The sequence below is a fragment of the Manacus vitellinus genome, unplaced genomic scaffold, assembly GCF_001715985.3.
Source record: "Manacus vitellinus isolate BGI_N305 unplaced genomic scaffold, ASM171598v3 scaffold_45_pilon, whole genome shotgun sequence".
Classification (NCBI taxonomy): Eukaryota; Metazoa; Chordata; class Aves; order Passeriformes; family Pipridae; genus Manacus; species Manacus vitellinus.
The window spans coordinates 6,197,142-6,216,545 of record NW_021940571.1 but is presented as its reverse complement, the minus strand read 5'-3'; the positions used below and the strand labels follow the sequence as shown (position 1 = coordinate 6,216,545).

Genomic DNA, 19,404 nt, shown 5'->3' with positions numbered 1-19,404 from the left:
ATTTATAGCTCTTTTTTTCTGGAACTAGAGCTCAATTTTTAAAAATGTGCCCATGTGGCTACTGCCTTCTGTTATGTAACTGCAGCACAACTGTCCAAAGCTTGTCAGAATTTGGGTGCCCCTGCCAAAAGAAAGTTCCTGTAACAACCTGCTTTCTTCAGCAAGCAAGAATATAATTTCTCTTGTCAGTGTATGAGTGCTGAGTAAGTCAAAAGTCAAGGCCTTCCAACTCACAGGACACATCTCTGCCAGTGATACACTTATGGGGGCTGAAGTGCATCAGCCAAGCACCTTTTAACAAGTCCTTCACTCTACTGCACTGTGGTCTGGAAAAATGGTGGCTGTAGAGCCCAGCAGAAGGCACCCAGAGGAGAAAAATTACATATTCCAGGTATGGGTAGAGTTTTGTTTTAAAAAAAAAGAAAAAAAAGCTGAATCTCTTCTCTGACAACTAGTCCATGAGAGACTGATGATTTAATAACTCTAACAGCATGATGAGATAAAAGCACTTGCTATGGATTCAGACATTAATTGTACTGAAGTATCTTAAGATTTATTTTTGTTTACTTTTGTCTTACTAAGAAAAACAAATGGCTCTAGAGTATCTTTGTCCTTCTTCAGCAAATAGAAATTAATTAAAAAATGTGCCAGATAACAAGAAACAAGATTTGAAATTGAAATCTTTCCTTAAAACTTCATCTTATCTGTTAATTATATACTATAATTTGGAAAGAAAAAAACTCCCTGAGGTACATCGTAATCAAATAGGTTATATAGAGCTACTGTCATATTTGGTGATGCAGCATCCACAAAACTGGTCCTTACTACAAAAATGGATGTTAGGATATTATCTCACTGTTTCCCATTATGTATCTTTTCACAGGTGTGACAAGAAGGTGCTCAAAGAGGTAACGTGTGTAGGGCAGGTCATCAACTATCTTGTTTTGGATACACTCTGCACAGATGTATGCATTTTTATGGGGTTTGGAATTAATGTTTAGAAGTAGGTGGAAAGTTCAGTCACATAAATACTATCATAGAATCATAGAATGGGTTGGGTTGGAAGGGACCTTAAAGGTCATCTTGTTCCAACCCCCCTGCCATGGGCAGGGACACCTTCCACTAGACCAGGTTGCTCCAAGCCCCGTCCAACCTGGTCCTGAACAATTCCAGAGATGGAGCAGCCACAGATTCTCTGGGCAACCTGTGCCAGGACCTCACCACCCTCATGGAGAAGAATTTCTTCCTAATATCTAATCTAAACCTACTCTCTTTCATCTATCACACTCCTGCTCTCTTCTTTCCCACTGTGACCGTGTTTTGTGCATTCATTTACTTCTAAAGCAGTGGAGAAGAATGCAGTAATATTTCTGTATGGAGTTACATTCCTTCTAATCTCCAGACGTAAGCAGGAGTGATCCAATTTGCAATAGAAAATCAGTGGAACAGGAGCCTTTCAAAGAAATATAGCAATATTCTTGGTGGGGTAAAGTACAATCATGTCAACATTGCCCTGTCAATTTAATATAATAAGGCATAATGGGAAATTCTGAAAAGAAATTTTCAATAATTGCTGTTGAGGTTTTTTTTTGGTTTTTTTTTTTTTTCAGTTCAAACATAAAAATCCTTCCAGTGAAGGATGTTTTATAAGTTTTGAAGTCAATTAAGTTCTTAACTTTGATTTTTTTTTTTTAAATTGGCTACTTTAACATGAGCTACTTCATATTTAGACTACTTATTTTTTTTTTACATTTAGCTATTTTTACTCTATTTTAACAATTTAATTGTTTTATTTTCAAATGCAGTGATGTAAACTAAACATTTGAAACACAGAGCTCTTAAGATAGGCTGGTTTAGAAAAGCACTTGAATGAATATCTGTAACACACTTGATCTGGAAAAGAATGGTTACTTGGAAAACAGTTAGAAATCATTCCATTGTTTCTCCCTGCCCTGTGAGATTTTACTGTGGACAGAGATTTTTTTCCTGCAAGAGAAAAGGAATGCAAAAGAAAGATTCCCAGCCTCATGTGGAAAAAGGAAAAAAGAGATAAGACAGAAAAGTTTTCCTCAAAATTCAGCATTCAGTCCACCACATTATGCAAAATATCTTTTGAGTTGTGAGCCAGTTTTTCTATCTTTATATTTTCTTTGAAAACCATGATACAATGTCATTATGGTTTTGGCACTTCAGCATAAAAAGAAATGTTTCATTCTCTTTGTCTCATTAGGATCTCATGTGAGATCCTGTCAGCTGCAAGTTTGTTCAGTTTATCTTAAGAAAAAAAAAGGAAGAAAAAAGTTTAAATTTTTCCTTAGATATGTCAATCAAAAGGAGTGCACTGGTTGGAACACCAAGTTCAGAAGAATATCATTCATGTCAGTTGAGACAGAATATTTCTGTGGCTCCATTCTCTTTATCACTTTTAGACAACATGATATTTATGTAAAGGCCTGACCTCATCCTGCAATTACCCCAAAATCAAACTGCGCTATATAAAGGTGTTCAGTCAATGATTCCAACATGTACTTCTCGCTATGTGCTCTTTTCTTAGCTGAAAAGTACCTTCTTTAGGATCACAGTTTCCCTAAAGATAAATAGTATTCAAATTTGAAATGGCCAGGGAGACCAGACATTCAATTTTAAATTATCTCCTTACTTGGTTATGTGAAAATTAATAATTCCAAAATTCTGGTGATTTAACTCAGGTTCTTCTCCAGGCTATGTTCATTTAAATTCAAATTTACTCTTTTCTCTCCAGTCATGTAGTAAAGAGACACTCCCCTTATTCACTTTCTTTCATGCAGCTCTGTTTTTTATTGTATTTGCAACAGTTGCTAAACAGCTCCTCATATCAGATCTCTGATTCTAAGAGACATACCTGTTTTAATGCGCTCATATAATTTTACAATATCTTATTCATTGTCACGTTGCCTTTTTTATTACAATATAAACTTTTAGGAATGGCAACTCTTAATATGAGAAACTATATGAATTTATAGTTTTCATATCAAGATAGAAGTACTGATCATTTGAGATCAGAGCGCTGCTGTAGGATCACAGCTCCTTCTTCCAGAAGGTAGTTTTCATGAACCACCCAAAGGGGAATGCAGTCTTTTCTAGGAACTTGGAAGCCCTGTGCTTTCAATGAATGCATCACTTCATGCAATGGGACCTATGACATGGTAAACTACATTTTCATTTTGCTGCTATTTAAAATAAAAGCTGGCGATAAAGTACAGAGATGTTTCTCACTAAGAGTTCAGCCCTTTTGCTTTGTATCAGCTGGTTAATGTTGATGTTTGGATCAAGCAAATTTCTAGAGTCAATCATTAATCATGTTCTGTGCACTGCTGGGGTAACCAGCTTATAGATCATGAGACTTCACAAAGCTGGTTTCAGACTCATTGTCAAACCTTTCGAATAGTCTTACAGAAAAAACATAGCAGAAGGCATCCACAGAAAATACAACAGAATTTACTAATTTAGCTGGAAGGGACATACAATGATCATCCCGTCTGACTGCCTGGCCAATTCAGGGCTGACCAAGTTAAAGGGGACTGTTGTTAAGGGCATTGTCCAGATGCCTCTTAAACACTGACAGACTTGGGGCAATAACCACCTCTCTAGGAAGTCTGTTCCAGTGTTTGACCACCCCCTTGGTAAAGAAATGCTTCCTTATGTCCAGTCTAAACTTCTCTTGGCACAGTTTAGCACCATTCCCACACCTCACTGGACCCCAGGGAGAAAGTTTAGCACCTCCCTCCCCACATCCCCTCCTCAGGAAGCTGCAGAGGGCAATGAGGTTGCCCTTCAGCCTCCTTTTCTCCCAAGATAACCCCAGTGCCGTTAGCTGCTCCTCACAGGATGTGTTCTGGCCCTTCCACCAGTTTTGTCCTCCTGGTTACAGTTCTCATCTTGGGTACCCAAAGTGGGAAGGTGAAAATCTTTAAATGGCTATATAGTGCAATCTCTTCATTGTATCTGATAACCTGGCTGTAGAAAATTATCATCTGGCAGCGCCATTCATATCCAAACCATGCACCCTTGAACATAATAGCTTTCTGTTAAAAAAAAATGGTATTAATTTGTCTTTCACTTCTTCATGTAATTTCCCCAACTAAATAAACTGTGATTATTCAACTACAGCTCGTGGTAAGCAACACAGTTTGCAAAAAATGAGCAGCACACAGCAAAAACACTGGAGTCTGAGTAACTAAATAGCAAACCACTCTACAATTCCAGCCCAAACAGATTCATGTTTGATTTAACTCTGAAAAGGAGCTTTCTTAAACATAGAGCATAGGAACTAATTTTTCTTTAGGTACTGAGCAACACTAAAGCTGCATTATGAAACCGGTTTATTAATGGCGAATAAAAACAGTGGTTACCTAATAAAATTTGGAGATGCAAATCTATCTTCTCAGAGGTTGCTTTTCAATAACTCACCATAAAGGCTGCCACCACTAAAATGGGGACTCATTTTTAGGAATTTCACTAAAGCATATTCTTCCTTAAGTGCCAAATAATGCATAACCCTTAGATTTTCAGCAAATATTGTCCAAATGGATTTACTAATCCAAAAGCGTATTTACAAACCCTGCAACAGATTTATATAAACCACAACAGATACGTAAATCTTACCAATAAAACCTAAATAAAATTTTGAGTAGGCTTTGGTTTTTTCTGTTCACTTTATGGGTACAAGCAATAGATTTATTTCTAAATCACAATTTTGGGGCTCAGCTGTTAGTATCAACATTTAAAATTACAAATACAGCCCTTACGCATTAACTTTTAATTAGGTTTTATAAATTCCAATCAGAATTTCCACAGCGAGTTCCTAAAGTCCAAATGTAATAATGAGTTTCATAAAAGGCTTTGTAATCTGTTTCTCATGTTCTCCTTCAAAGTACAAAATAAATCATACCCCAGCCACAGTTGTTTTCTGCTTTTTTTTTGTTTTTGTTTTTGTTTTTTTTTTTGTTTTTTTTTTTTTTGTAGAAGTGGCAATTTGTCACTATATGTCAGGTTTAGCCACGATGCTTCCACAATTCTATTGGAGTAACAACAGCAACAGACACAGAAAAGACTGTTTAAATTTTAGGCATGCATTTTAAGCAGATATAAGAATCAACTTTGCAATAGTGTATGTAAAGAAATAATCCTCCTCAGGCCAATTTTAACACCCTTTCAGTTCAAATTACAGAGCCTATCAAAAATTATGCTGTTGCTGAAATAGCTGCCTCTGTGCTCTGCTCCACGTGCACTTCTCACTGTCACCCTTCCACGGGCACGAAAGCTTGTGTGGCAAATCAGATCTGAGAGCCGAGAACAAAACAAGCCCTACAGCAAAAGCAACAACAAACCCAAATGATTCCTTTTCAGTCAGACCGAACTTAATCCTGCTCGCCCCGTGGTAACGTTCACACTGGCTCAGGGGAACTGGGAAACTATAAAGTCAGCAACATTCAGCTGATGGAGATGTCTGATGATCTTAATTATTACATTAGCTGCAAAGTCTGTTGAAAATCCAATTCCAGATGTTAAAACTTGACATTCAGCTCAGAACTTGATGGGATATAGGTGACAGGAAGGGAAGAGGTAGAGAATCAGAAGTGATGTAGCAAAGACAGGTGGAAGAAAGCATTTCTTGTTATTTTAAGATTTTTTTACTTTTCCAGAGATACTTCTAAAAATAGGAAAAAAGTTGAACTGACGACTTAAATTCCAATAATGTTCTTCCATGGTAAGGTCAATAAATGATATTAGAAACAAGAGACGTAAAAGTTTTAAGGTTACATATATTTCTTTAAGTACTTATATAATTTTTTTTATTTTAAATGTATTTATATAGTTCCTTACATTATATATGGGCTTTCTATTAAAAAACTCACTTGCCAAACTCTCTTCTGAAAGAGCAAAATCCAAACCTCAAAGGTCACAGTGTGCTGAGCCACAAGCTCTGCCCATTCAAGGCAACATTCTCCTTATTTCAAGAGAAAATAAAGAAGAGAAAAAGGAACTTTTTTTTCCTCTATGTTGGTCTGATCAATTCTGCTTTTTAACGATACCTAAAAATTCCACAGCAGAGCATTTATTCCACTGAGTCTAATCAAGCTTTTCAGTTGCATAAATATAAGTATTTAGCCTTTTGTCTTCAGAGTGCTCCTCTGCATCCTTTTAAGCTTTGGGACTGAACTCCTCTCTCAAGCAATGCCAACAGGGGACAGTGCTGGATGATTATTGATGGGATGCAGAATATGGTTTATAATTTAATTCCCAACAGGTCTTATATTCACTAAGCAGAACAAAACTACACTTTTTATTCTGAGATGTAATGAATTAGATTTGCAGCTGCTGCCTCTCAGTTTGCACCTCAAAAATCCAAGAGTGCATCTGCACTTATGGGCTCAAACACTTCATGAGCAGCTAAAAATTCTGACCAATATTTTTTATTATTTATTTATCATTTATTTATTTACTATTATTTATATGCACACTTCATGTAGACCATTGGTTCTTATACTGGTTGAAGCCAGAGTGAACTCCACTAAAGTACACAGAATTAGTACTATAATAGAAACAAGACAGTTCTCATCTGTTTACATCAGGTTCATTTATCTATCAGAGGGCATTAATCAGTAGTTTTAAGAAGTGAAATCTGAATGATTAACACATGGTGGCACCTTGACAGATGCAACGATGTCATTTAAAATTAGATTCCTCAAAATGATATATTCAAGGAAACACCTTACAGAGGAAATTAAAAATAAAATATTTAAAATTTACACAATCTTCACTTCTGTGTTCTAAAGCTGTTTTATTAAAAAAAAAAATCAATAAACCCCTAGAATCATGAAGTAGGGCAACTATAAACTAATTTGAGAAGAAGCCAGTCAATTTTTGTTTGCGTTTTTTTTTTGTTGCCTTGGATATTTAAAAAAGTTGTGATAAAAAGTCTGCCAGTTGACTATAGTGTACAACTGTCAGCATGCTGAGCTAGAAAAATGAGCTTTTGTAAATTTGAGCATTGTTAACTTTTTTAAAAAATTTACTTATATATAAAATATCTTATGAAAATACAGAAAATACAGCTACAAAGCTCATCATTTGTGGATTTGAGCATTAATAAAACACAGAAATTGTGTTCTATTTAAAATATCTTTTAAAAATATAGAAAATATCACAGAGTAGATAATCTTTAGTAGCATCTCTTCTTCTATCAATGTATTTGGATTTTGTGAAGTCTCTGTGTGTATACAAAGCTCAAATAAGCCAGTAGAAGTGTGACTTTGCCAATTAACTGCTTTGAAGAAATTAAAAAATAACCAAACCAAAACCTCACTTAAAAAGTCATTAAGAAAACCAAACCCAGCAATTATATTTTTATGTCTGCCTGTATTATCAGAGGTTATTTTTGGTGACTTTTTTTAACAAGAATATTGGGCTAGTAATCAATAAAGTGATTTCATTGAGAGTCACTGCCCAAATTTTTTCCCTGAGTTTTTTAATTATCAGAGCTTTTGAACACTTATCCAAGATGAAGTGAAATCTCTAAGGCTGCCTCACTCCAAATTAAAAAGGACGTGCTGATACAAGGCTGTCGGTCAGAAAGGGAGAGTGTTTTAGTGTAACGAGATGTCACATTCTCTCTAAAAGGATCAAAATCAGTTTGTATTCAACCACTTTGATACTTTATTACATGTTTGATAAAAGCATTCACTTCTGACATTGCTGACTTGTATCATCCCTAGAACATGTCAGTTTTCATCTTACTTCAATCGTGCAGCCCATTTTTTTATTGGATGCTCCAGAATTACAGTGAGTTTTCATGAATTTTGATGGATTAGCCACGCTACTCTCCCTGTCCAAGCAAGTTTGAGACAAACAGCAGGAGAGGCTACAATGTTTGGGCAAATTACTGTCCTTGACTACAATGTATATTGATGAATTTTGTCACTATGCATTTACATATTTTTTTAATATTTGATTACCCAAACAATGAAAGCCATACATTCCTGGCCTCATCATAATGAAAAGATGGAATCATAAGTTATTAACAAAAGGTAATCACAAAGTTCACATTCAATTTGATCAGAAAAATACTTAAAAATGAAATTTGAAATAAATAGTCAACATCATCCACATCAGTCAGATGCAAGTGTATTGCTATTTATTGGGATATTTAGGAATCAGAACTATTTTGTCACAAGAAAGTAAATGTTCTCCTTTCAGAGTTTCATTCTTCTAAAGAAGGAAGCATGTAAGTGTTGATGGATCACATCTGATGGTAGCAACACAGGGATTATTTCATTGCTTATCTATGAAAATTTAAAACAGATTAAGTAAAACTTTGGTATTATCTCAGAATAATGCATTATACATGTTCAGTAGGACTACTGATATACCTAAGCTACAAAATAAATGGGCTATTCTTTCTTTTAAGGAAAAGACAAGGACTCTATGAGACTGAAGAATTATCACATAACTATAAGAAAACACTACTTTTTCATGAATGATTCCTCAAAGGAAATATAATTCAGGACATACAGTTTTATTGGTAACTTGATTTTGAAGAAATTTCTCTCAATTTCTACGTTATCATATAACTTTTAGATGAGTAAAAGTCTGCAGCATACTAGAATATACTACTCCATTACTCCAGAACAATTTCTATCCTTCTTTCCTTCTACCCTACTGAAATGTTGCTTTTCATGTATTGGTTACTGGGCTCTTGTCATGAAATATTTTAGGTCCAAATGCTGTACTTCATAATATTAGTTTAAATTTGAAACTAAAATTATTCCAACAGATAATACCGATGCTGCACCTTTTAAAATCAATATTATATCTGTATGGTTGGAATTAGGCTGCAATTTATGAAACTCCCAGCTATTAATTTTACAAGAAGGTATTAAAATAAAAAATAGCTTCATAGCCAGCATATGATCTCTGCTTATGAAAGAGAAACATCATTTCCACTGTAGGAAAGTACATCTTTTATATTGCTTTGGTTTTACGGTTAGTTTGCTACAGACAATACCCAGACCCTGGTCCAAGGAACTGCTGGTGGATGGGGTGATCATTCCTGTTGGCTGATTAAATCCCATGGGCATTATGTTAACACATGGGCTTGAATCTATTCTGTAACAATTTGGTTTATATTCTTTTTTTTTAGCTCACCATAATTTTTTTTTAAATATTTACTAGTTTTGTCTCACAGCTTCTACACTTCACAAAACTTCTTCACACTGTTCAATTGTATTTGAAAAGAGTCTTCATGCTGATTTTGCAATCCTTCATTTGAGGAGATCTATTTAAAAGCATGTAATTGTGCTTTCTAGTTATATCCAATTTAAATGCCTGCATAGCAACATATGAGGAGGTAGAATAAAAGAAAATAAAACACAATGGCAAACTACAGTGTCAAGAAAATAAAGGACAAGGGCAAACTACGGTTTCATGCACAGGAGTATTTAAAAAAAACATCTTGAAGATTTTTATCACTGAGAATACATCAGGTTTCTCATACACAACCACTTACAAAATAATTCAGAACAAGAATTACAAATAAAGATTATCTGCCACTGGAATCAGATTTTCACAGCACATCTGCAGTGAAGGCACCAAAGAGGCCCAGCCACTCCTGTTAGTAACACCCTGAATGTAAAATGAGAATTTCAAGGTGCAGCATATTGAAATCTGAACCTTCAGCTGTTTGTTTTGGATCTTGACCAGGATTTAAGGGTTAATTGTCATATATAAGGGCAGGCATCAGTTTGTGCTTATTTTTTCCTATTAGGTTCCTGCAGGCATCCTTCAGCTCAGGGCACAATGTGTTGATTCTTAGGAGTTTTTTTTCCAGGACACACATTTCTTATTCACTGTCTAGACATTTAATTTTGGTCTTATCCATGCCTCTCTGGATGGCTACAATCCCAAGAAATGCTTAGCACCCAGAGGATGGTTTCAGAAGAGTTCAGATATCAGTTTGATGCCAAAATAGGTGTTGACATTTAAAGACAAGATTAAAAACACTGTGAATTGGGCTAAGTCTCCTGGGAAAATCTGTCATTTTAAAATTCCTTAAGGGAATACAGAGTCTTGAAAATGTGGTTTTGAATTCAGGACTAAGCTCATAAAGGAAACTTCAGCACCTTGCAGTGTTTGCAGTTGTGTCACAGAATAACGTAAAGACAAAACATGCCTAAAATACATTGTACAAATGTACACCAAAGGAAGTTATAAGCATGGCCTAAAAAATAAAATGAACAAAGAAACATATACTTTAGCAGCTGTATTTCCCCAGGTCTTTCTGCAAGTTGTTTGCAAAACCAACTAATTCAGTCATAGTACACAATCAGCTACTTCCATCTCTTTTTACTTGAGCAGATACTAAAGTTGCACTGACTTTACCTCATATTCACTCAAATGTAAATTGGATTACACTAAATTAAAAAAAAAACAAAAACAAGGAAAAAGAGAAAAGAGTAGTTACTCTATTATTGTTAGTAGAAACCTTCTGTTTTAAGAGGCATGCTCTGGGGAAAGGACTGTCTGATTTGCCATCTTTGTCAAAAGTTTTGTAGACAGAAAAATGCTCATTCAGTGAGCTGCTACGACAGATAAGGTACTTTTAGAGTACCCAAAGGAACTATCCCTCTCGAATGCTGGCATCTTCTTTCAAGAAAAACTCATGTTCCTTGCAAAGCCATCAAATTCAGTATGTGTGCCAACAACAAATGCCTATGGTAGTACTGATGCTAAAGAATGGATAAATAAAATTACAGTCTGATAAATTCAGTAACTGTGTGAAGAATAGGATAGTGAGAAATAGGAATATTCAAATAACCCCAGGCATATTCTTATCTACTAGAGTAGCAAGCTGTAGATTTGTTTTTCAGATTTGTTCAGATTTAAAGTTGTTGGATTTCAGGGGTTGAATACAAATCAAATGATTCTATGATTCTATAAACATGTGTAGGCATTCCTTACAAAATGCATGCACATGTCCAATTGTTTGACATCCCTCACAGCAAACTTAAGTTTTTGAAATAACAGCAAAGGATATAAAATAGATTTTCTCATTACACAGTAAACTGGACAAACTGAAAACAATAAGTTGACTTATGCAATAAATATGCAGTGGTTTCTGTGTACAGTCATGATTATCAACCATCAGACAAAACTTCCTCCCAGAAATAAGACACCTGTCACAGACATCCTTGCTGAGAGACTGTCACCAGTGTAGCTCCAGCTGCAGTCAGATCTCAACATAACCCAAATAAGGCACTGGAAAGGAAAGCACTGCTGCAGAAAACGTAACTTCTTTCCAAGGCAGGTAAGTCCCACTAACACAGGCACTGCCATGGCCTCAGTACAGAGTAGAAAAATGGCCAGTTGGTCACAGCCAGTAGTCAAAATTTCAGCAAATCCCAAATACATGCCAAATTCAAAGTTCAGTAATCTAGCTTCAGCTTTGTCTCAGTCTGTCTACAGTGTCAGACAAATCACCAAATTTTACAAGATAATTCTGTGTTCAGGGGATGAGATGTACTTGCTCATTGTAAGGACCATTTCTGGCCCAGGGTATTTCATTTTCTCATCTATAAAATAGGGATTAAAACAATGTTTCCTCTCAATCCTACCTTATCTTTTGCTTAGTGAGATTGCTGTGTAATTTGCAGTAAAAAGTGTCTTCCATGAGACGTGCAAACAACACCAATATTGGGTTTCTATTGTAAGATTTAAGATGATAATTATGTATCAATGTATGTTTTTATGCCGTGGTTTGGTTTGATCAGATGGATCTGACATGTATTTACTTATTTCACTTAAATTGCAGTTATAGCTGAAAAATGATGCAATGATTTCTTTCCCTTCCCACTGATAGTTGGCAGACAAATCCTGAAAGCAACCAAGTACAATTCAGGCCTAAAAGAGAATCTCAGGAACTAATGGTTAAGAAATATTCTGATAGAATACAATGTTAACTTCTTTAAAGAACATACAGTCTTGTTGCAATATAAAAAATATTTAAGGAATAAAGAATTCTCTCTTTACAAAGAACTGAACAGCTAAGAACATACACAGACAATCCATGGGAATGGTTTCTAAACAAGCCATGCTACTAATGGCACCTATTTTATTTGTTCATTCAGCTTCTCTTGTTTATTGGAACCTCAGTTCCCTGTTTATTTTGATATTTTCATAGTTATCAGAGTTCTGATCTATGCTGAAAACATTACATTCCAGCACCTAAAAAAGAAAAAAAAAAACAAAACCTAACACAAAGAAAAACAAAGGGCCCAGAAACAATCTTGTAGTACTGGAGTCTTGACATCTATCCACAACCCCATGAATATATGTCACAGGAGGAAACATAATTAGTTCTGTCCTGTAATTCTTCTTCCATTTTGAAGGAAGCATATTAGCATATCAGCAGGAAATACATGGAAAATTTCAGGGGATAGGGGAATGGAGTTGGTTTTTAATACCTGACTGAACCAAGTGAAGCTGTCTTGGATGGTGCAGCTGGTTCATCAAATTTTTACCAGGGGTTCTGCAATTTGAGCTTATTTTTATTACCTAGTCTTTATCCATCAGAGTTCAAGTATAAAATGCAGGAGTCCTTGAGGCTACTTCCTTTTAGGAACAAAGAACTACTGAAAAATTCCAAGCATATCTCCCCTAACTAGGCTAGAGTCGATAGAGAATATGCTGTCTGGCCAAACACAGTATGACTGTCTGTCAGAAAACCTCATGTCTTCAGCAGCAAAGTCACCTCTTTCTCATCTAATGCTGAGAAAATCCCCAGACAGCTTTTTTTTCCTTTGAATGTTGTTACTTCCCTGTTCACCACAATCCATAGAGCAACCCCAAAGTTACTGTTCCAGGTTATATCACCAGATTTGGCCTTGTTCTTATTGCTGCTGACAATTGCTACAGAATAAAATAGACACTGTTAGAAGGGAGTTTTCAGCAGGTTTGCATTTACCCTCTGCTTGAACTGGATTATATGTTCTTTCATGCAAGAAGGCTAAAGGTAAAACAAAAAGTCTCACTTGTGTGCTTAAGAGAATATGTGCTAAATCAAACCATTTCTGTGAATTATGTTTGCCTGTGCTCCTTTGCAGAAAAATTTGGACAAGTTTTGTGCAATTTCAGTCAGACTGTCACCACAGACAATACAGCTGTGCTTTGAATATCTCAAATACCATCAAACCATAAATTCCAGTGAGATGATCAGAACCAGTACATGAGATGCTGGTCAGTAAAGCAAAGTAAGTAATTTAAGTTATGAAGTGACTATGGCAATTGGTGCATTATGCTGATACAGCATGTTAGGGCAGATCAGAGCTGCTGAAACACCATGAATTGCTGCCAGCTGCGGGAGGGCAAACAGAAAAATTAAAAGATGTCTTAAGTCATCCTGCAATTTTTCAGCCCCAAAAGCCCCAAAACCCATACAGGTGCTTTTATGTGTGACAGAGCATCCAAACAGTATCACAGACCATTCTGATATCTGCACAACAAGGTCAAACCCCACATCTAAACATTAGGTATCAAGGGCAGACTGCCTCAAATATGGATATGGATCAGGCCCCCCAGCTTGGTCCTCACTTCATACACTGACAACTGTGCTTCTGCTACGTTAACCTCAGTCAGCATCTCTGTCACCTACCCCTGGTCCACATTCCTGTTTGTTGGCTGGAGGCTTGAATAATTTGTTTTGAAAGTACAAAATCATAACATAATTCATCTTTAAAAAGACATGAGAGTTCTGCTGGTCTGTGCAGAACTCGTGCCTTTGGAGGCATGATGATGAAGAGACTGAGAAATGATGGGAAAGCCTGGCATACGCGACTGAAGACAGGAATTTAAAAAATTACATCCAATGGAATACATTACTGAAGAAAGCTAACTGGAGAAATTACCTGTGAAAATTGACACTCCAGTGTGTCACATTTTCATGATGGAAATCAAGGCATACAGCAAAAATTTTCAAATAGCACAACACACAGTGATGGGGGGGAGGCTGTGTATCTGTCTGGGCCTTGCAAGGACAAAGGCTTTTCTGGGCTTGGCTTGGATATGGGAAACATTCATGTGCATCAGACTTCTGTTTCCTGAATATTTCAGATTAGTTCTGCACCCACCATGCAAGCTCTTTAACACTTTAAGTGCTGTAACTGACTGGAGTAATATTGTGTCTCTGCTGTTCAGAAATGTTTAGCAATTCTGCCAAATCCTCCAGCTCTACGCAGAGGGAATTTTTAAATGGAAAGAGAAGATACATCAATGGAAATCCAGATGTCTCCATGCAAAGGCCACTGGCATGCCCAAGCATAATGCCACAGACCTTTTTCAAGAACAATCTGATTCCCAGAAGGCCACGATGTAGTAGGAACAACCCAAGAATGCGAATGTACTCTGCTGAAACAGCTATGTCAGGAACAATATGCTGTTAGAAATGTTTCTGGTAACACAGATGTCCTGTACACAGTATTATTATACTGCTTCAAAATCTGCACTCTCAGTCTTTGGGATTGTAAGAATTTTACACCTTTATGTTAATTTAGATATGTTGTATTATCTTGGCACAAAAAAAGAGCTCATTTGCAGATACCATGCAAGAAGATATAAATATTTAGCAGAGGTAGCAGGCACCAAACCACAGATCTTCATTTTTAGGGAGATTACAGAGAAAAGAACTACCAGAGTTATGGATATCAGTGCATTGCAATTAGTGAGTGTTCCCTATATTAGAGAATTAATGGGACTGGACAATGGGTAAATGGGAATATATATCCTCCCATGCTGCAAAGGAACAGAACAGTATGATCCTGTTAGAGGATGCCTCAAGTCAATATTCTTGTGCTGCACCTTATCTATGGTCAAAATGCAAATTTCATTTACTAACAGTCCAGCAGTCTTTTCATTCCATTTGCACACTTTTCATTCCATTTGTTTCAGGAAGAGTATCTGCCTCTCATCTTTTTGCAAGTGTTTATATTTTTAAAAAATTGGAATATCGCAGTACGTTATACAAAAAAATTTATTTCCCCTAGAAGTGGAAACACTTCTCCCTCTCACTCTTTTATTCAGTGTTTAGAAGTTAATTGCATTATGGTAGTTAGTTATTGCATTACAACAGTTAGCTCTACTAAGAGTTTCATAATTGGAGTGTTGAATATTAAGGTTCAATAATAATTTTCTCAAGAGTTATCTGTCAACACCCATAACTCATCATAAAACCAATTATGTCACTTCTGGCATGCCTTTCAATACTTTGGTGCCAGCCAAAGAAAAAGTCAATAAGATATTTTTCCATGGCTGATCCTTGGTAAGTGGCTCCAGTGGCATTCCTTGTTGGACGTCGGCCATTCGGGCTTTTGGAACTGCATAATCCCAATCCTATGAGGCTACTCCAGCAAGCACACCTCAAAACACAAAAGTATTTTCAAACTTGTTAATTACTCCATTTGACTGGTTACCATGAAACACTGCTGAATAACACTGATGGAATTTATTGAAAAATAGCGCATAATTTTCTGAATATGCATGTGATAACAATGGAGTTCTACCTGACTTCTGGTCAGGTGGGAAAACCCCTTCTCTGCCACACAGGAACACACTTCTCCATTTTAATACTTAATATATGCATTACAAAACACTTTTGAAATTACAAGGTCTGCAAATCTCACTTAAGATATCACTAAGTTTTGCACTGCAACACAATTCTGTAATGAATATCTCAGTTCTTCAGCGCCAGGAAACCTACAGATTTCTCTCCCTTTGAATGTTTCAGATCAGTCTGGTTCTCACAGCAATTCACCCTAAATCCACCTTTAAAATGCCAAGATTTTAAGATAAATTGTTCTGACAATTGTCCTGACAAATTAGCTCTTCTAAGCACTCAGATTACAGATCTATCTACTTAATAGCCGCACATTTCTCATTAATTTTTTTCTGCCACATTCAGAAACCTCCTCCTTTTCAAAGTGCTCATGCAATTAAGGTAACCACTGATGTCACAGAGCACAAGCCACAATTAGCTGATTATTTGTTTTTACACCAAACCTCATCTAAAAAATTATGTTGAAATGTTTACATTGTTACTTAGTATCAAGCCATCCACACTGAAAAAAAAAATCATTAAAGCCCTATTTCCCACAGTGAGATGAAGGGCCTCAAATAATTTCCTGCCCAAACCAACACAAGCTCTTTTCCACCAGCTTGAGTGGCCATACAAGCGAAGCAGACTGTAAGTGATATGCAGTGAAAAATAAGAATAAAAAGTTACAGTTGAAAATGTTTTCATAAACCATTTCTGAGGAAAAAAGGCAATTAAAATTATCAAATGTAGAATTTATTACATTTGAATATTTAATTTCTTTTAACATAAAAAACTAGTTTTGTGTGAAAAGTCTTTTGAAATTAAAAGTTAAAGTTTTCTGAAGCAGGTATGATACCTGTTTTACTTGCAACTGTAATGGGGTATACACGCAGTCATTCGGCAAGTACTTGTTAAGGAGCATTAATTTCCAACTGAGGAGTGTAAATTCTAACTACAAGCTAACTTCTCACCAGTCTTTTTTTTTTCAAATATGAATAGTTTATTATAAAGCTAGAGATTTAACTTGGTCTCATTATTCAGAGTACTACAATGAAAATATGAAGATTTCAGACTAAGAATTAGTATTAAGGATGCTTAGTTAACTAATTAAATCATAGCAGTTCCTTTAAATGCTGAGGTTCTCACTCCACTGCTGTATATGTGATTCATCTTTATAAAAGCATCCTGGACTACAGTCTGAAAAGTAAAACGGAAATACAGTCATACCCTAGTGCAATCTTCATCAAGTTTTATCAATATTTAAAATATTTTGGTGAATATTTAAGCAGGATCAAAATGCTTGAAGTCAACTATCTAATAAATATTTTTCTGTTAGTCAATATTATAGAGCAAATACCGAATTACAGATTTCTCAGATTACACATGGTCTATCACACACTATTTAGTAAATCACAAATTAACTATGCAGTAAATAATCACAGAACTATTTCCCTCAGACTTTGGGAACAGATTTGGTGAATCTTTTCAGCCCCTTTGGCATTAAGGATGGTTTGAAAAACATCAATTCCATTGAAAGGCCTTCAGAGAAGACTTTTGTCTGGTGGTTGTTCATTAACTGTTAAACTCTGACAAGCTTCAAAACCATGTCTAAGATTATGTGATTTTTTGTGGGGGATTTTTTTTTTTTAATAACCAAGCAAACTAACAGTTAAAAACAATAGTTTTTAATAGTTAGAAACAACCCAAAACACAAAACCCCAAGATCAGTCCCCGTCTATTTTGCCATGGATGCTGAGCCACCCACATGCTAAATCTTCACATGGCTGATCTTTGCTGTTACCAGAAGAAATGTTTCAACAGCAGCTGCTTTTCCAAAAAAAGTAGCTTCAACTACAGAAAGAAATCCGTGTGGCCTACAGTGCTCTGGCTTATAAGAAACCAAATTATAAGAAGTGTATGAACCCATTAAGTTGGGCTCATTTGTAGTCATGTCCCTTTGTAGAAACAGGGCCTGCAGAGTTGACAGAAGAAGCAGCACTTTAGAGCAAGGAGTAATTTTGATTGTATCAATAAATAATATGGAGGGAGTATTATATTGGAGCAATATATAAGAGGGGAGTCAGAACACATTAACTTTGGGAGCATCCCCTCTGTAGAGCACCTTCTAGAATCACAGGATGGCCACCCCTTCCTCCCCTGCCAACACCACTGCAACAGCTCATGAAGTGAAGTGCCTGCGCACGTAATATGCCAAAGAATATTCCAAAGGTGGATCTCAATGAAAAAAACCTCCACAACTTTTAACTACATTCAAATTAATCACGGGGAAAAAATAAAATATTATCTTTCAAAATTATTCACAAATTCAAATTTGGCCTCCTGAAGGAAGGTATGTAAAGGTGAGATCTCCATTTCTCTTACCTTTGCGATGGTCTCGTGCAGACTGAAGGAGGGATCCAGTTCTTCAGTTTTTGTTGCATGTACAGGAAAAAGAGCTTCAGAGAGAAAGCTAGAATTCTGTGAGAAAGAAGTAAGAAGTCTTTTAGGATTCCACACTGATTTCCTCCTTCAAATGCTTATTGGATTTTGTTGAGAGATTGAAAAACCCTTCAAATTGTTCTTAAGTTTTGACAATTATGAAATTTATTTCACTGATCTAATTAACTGATTCCAAGTTCCCGAAAAAGGCAAAAAAGCCCTAAGTCTTATGACTTTATTTCTGGAATGGCAGTTGTCTCTGTTATTATGCTTCCAAAGCAGCTAAAAATTTTGCCTACAGGGAGAAAAAATATCCACACAGCTTTCATTCTGAGCTAAGCAGCAATCAGACATTTTATTAAATATGTTATGATTTAAGTCTTCAAAAGAAATGTAACCACAATAATCAAAGAATACTTTTTTATCTTCTGCAACCATCTTACTTCTCTATACATCTAACATAGCAAGGGATTTTTGTCATTTCCCTGAAACTATATACTTTAGGTTGACCACTCTTTTAACACGAGGCAATCTTAATATATCATTTGTACAAGATATTAATCTCTTGTACTGTAAGAAAGGGAGAAGTGAGGTTGTCAAATTGCTGTCACATGGAAAAAACAAACTTAATCCCAAGGAGTGGAGTGAAAAAACCCAAAACAATAGAAAACAAAACTTCAAGCCTCAAAGGTGCACAGATGCCTAAAATTACATTACATTACATTGCTGGTAGGTTTGCTTGTTAACTTTTTTTACAAATTAATGCCTCCATGATCAATAGTATACCAGAATTTCCATGTTGCTAGGAGATTATTTCCAGTAGAAAGCTCCCATCACCTTCTTTAAAAAAATAAATATATAATTAGCACTGAATCATATAAATTTCCCGTGTTTATGATGCATCTGTGTGTTGCATAAGTTGTCACAGAAGCATCAGAAAAATAAATGAAGTCATTCTTCCCTTCAGGAAAACAGTAAACTTTTATATATATATATATCTCAGAGAGAAGATGCACAAAGTCATTTATTACAAAAATAAAATACATACTTCAAGATTAACTCATAACACCTATTCATCTTTGTTTTAAGTTTGCACACTAGTTTATCATCTGACTGGGGGTCTGTTCAGGAGCACCATCATTCTGCTGTGGTGGTGCTAATGCTGTTCATCATCATTCACATAATTGCAATCAATAACTTTGAAAGAACCACACTATTTATATTCACTCTAGAGTACCTCACTGAGAGTCAGGGAAGGGAATGACTGATGATTTAGATTTGTTACACCAGACCAGATTATTGTTCCACCTAGACAAATATTCTTTCTCTGGAACCTAAAACTT

At 35.8% G+C, this 19,404-nt stretch overlaps 1 protein-coding gene across 1 annotated transcript in view; it reads right to left on the bottom strand.

The window, feature by feature from the left end:
* NAALADL2 (N-acetylated alpha-linked acidic dipeptidase like 2) overlaps positions 1-19,404 on the bottom strand; it is a 241,426-nt gene that overhangs the window by 43,509 nt on the left and 178,513 nt on the right. The window contains exon 11 of the mRNA XM_029962326.1: positions 18,005-18,100. Coding sequence (XP_029818186.1) covers positions 18,005-18,100 — 96 coding nt within the window. The remainder of the gene's footprint in view (positions 1-18,004; positions 18,101-19,404) is intronic.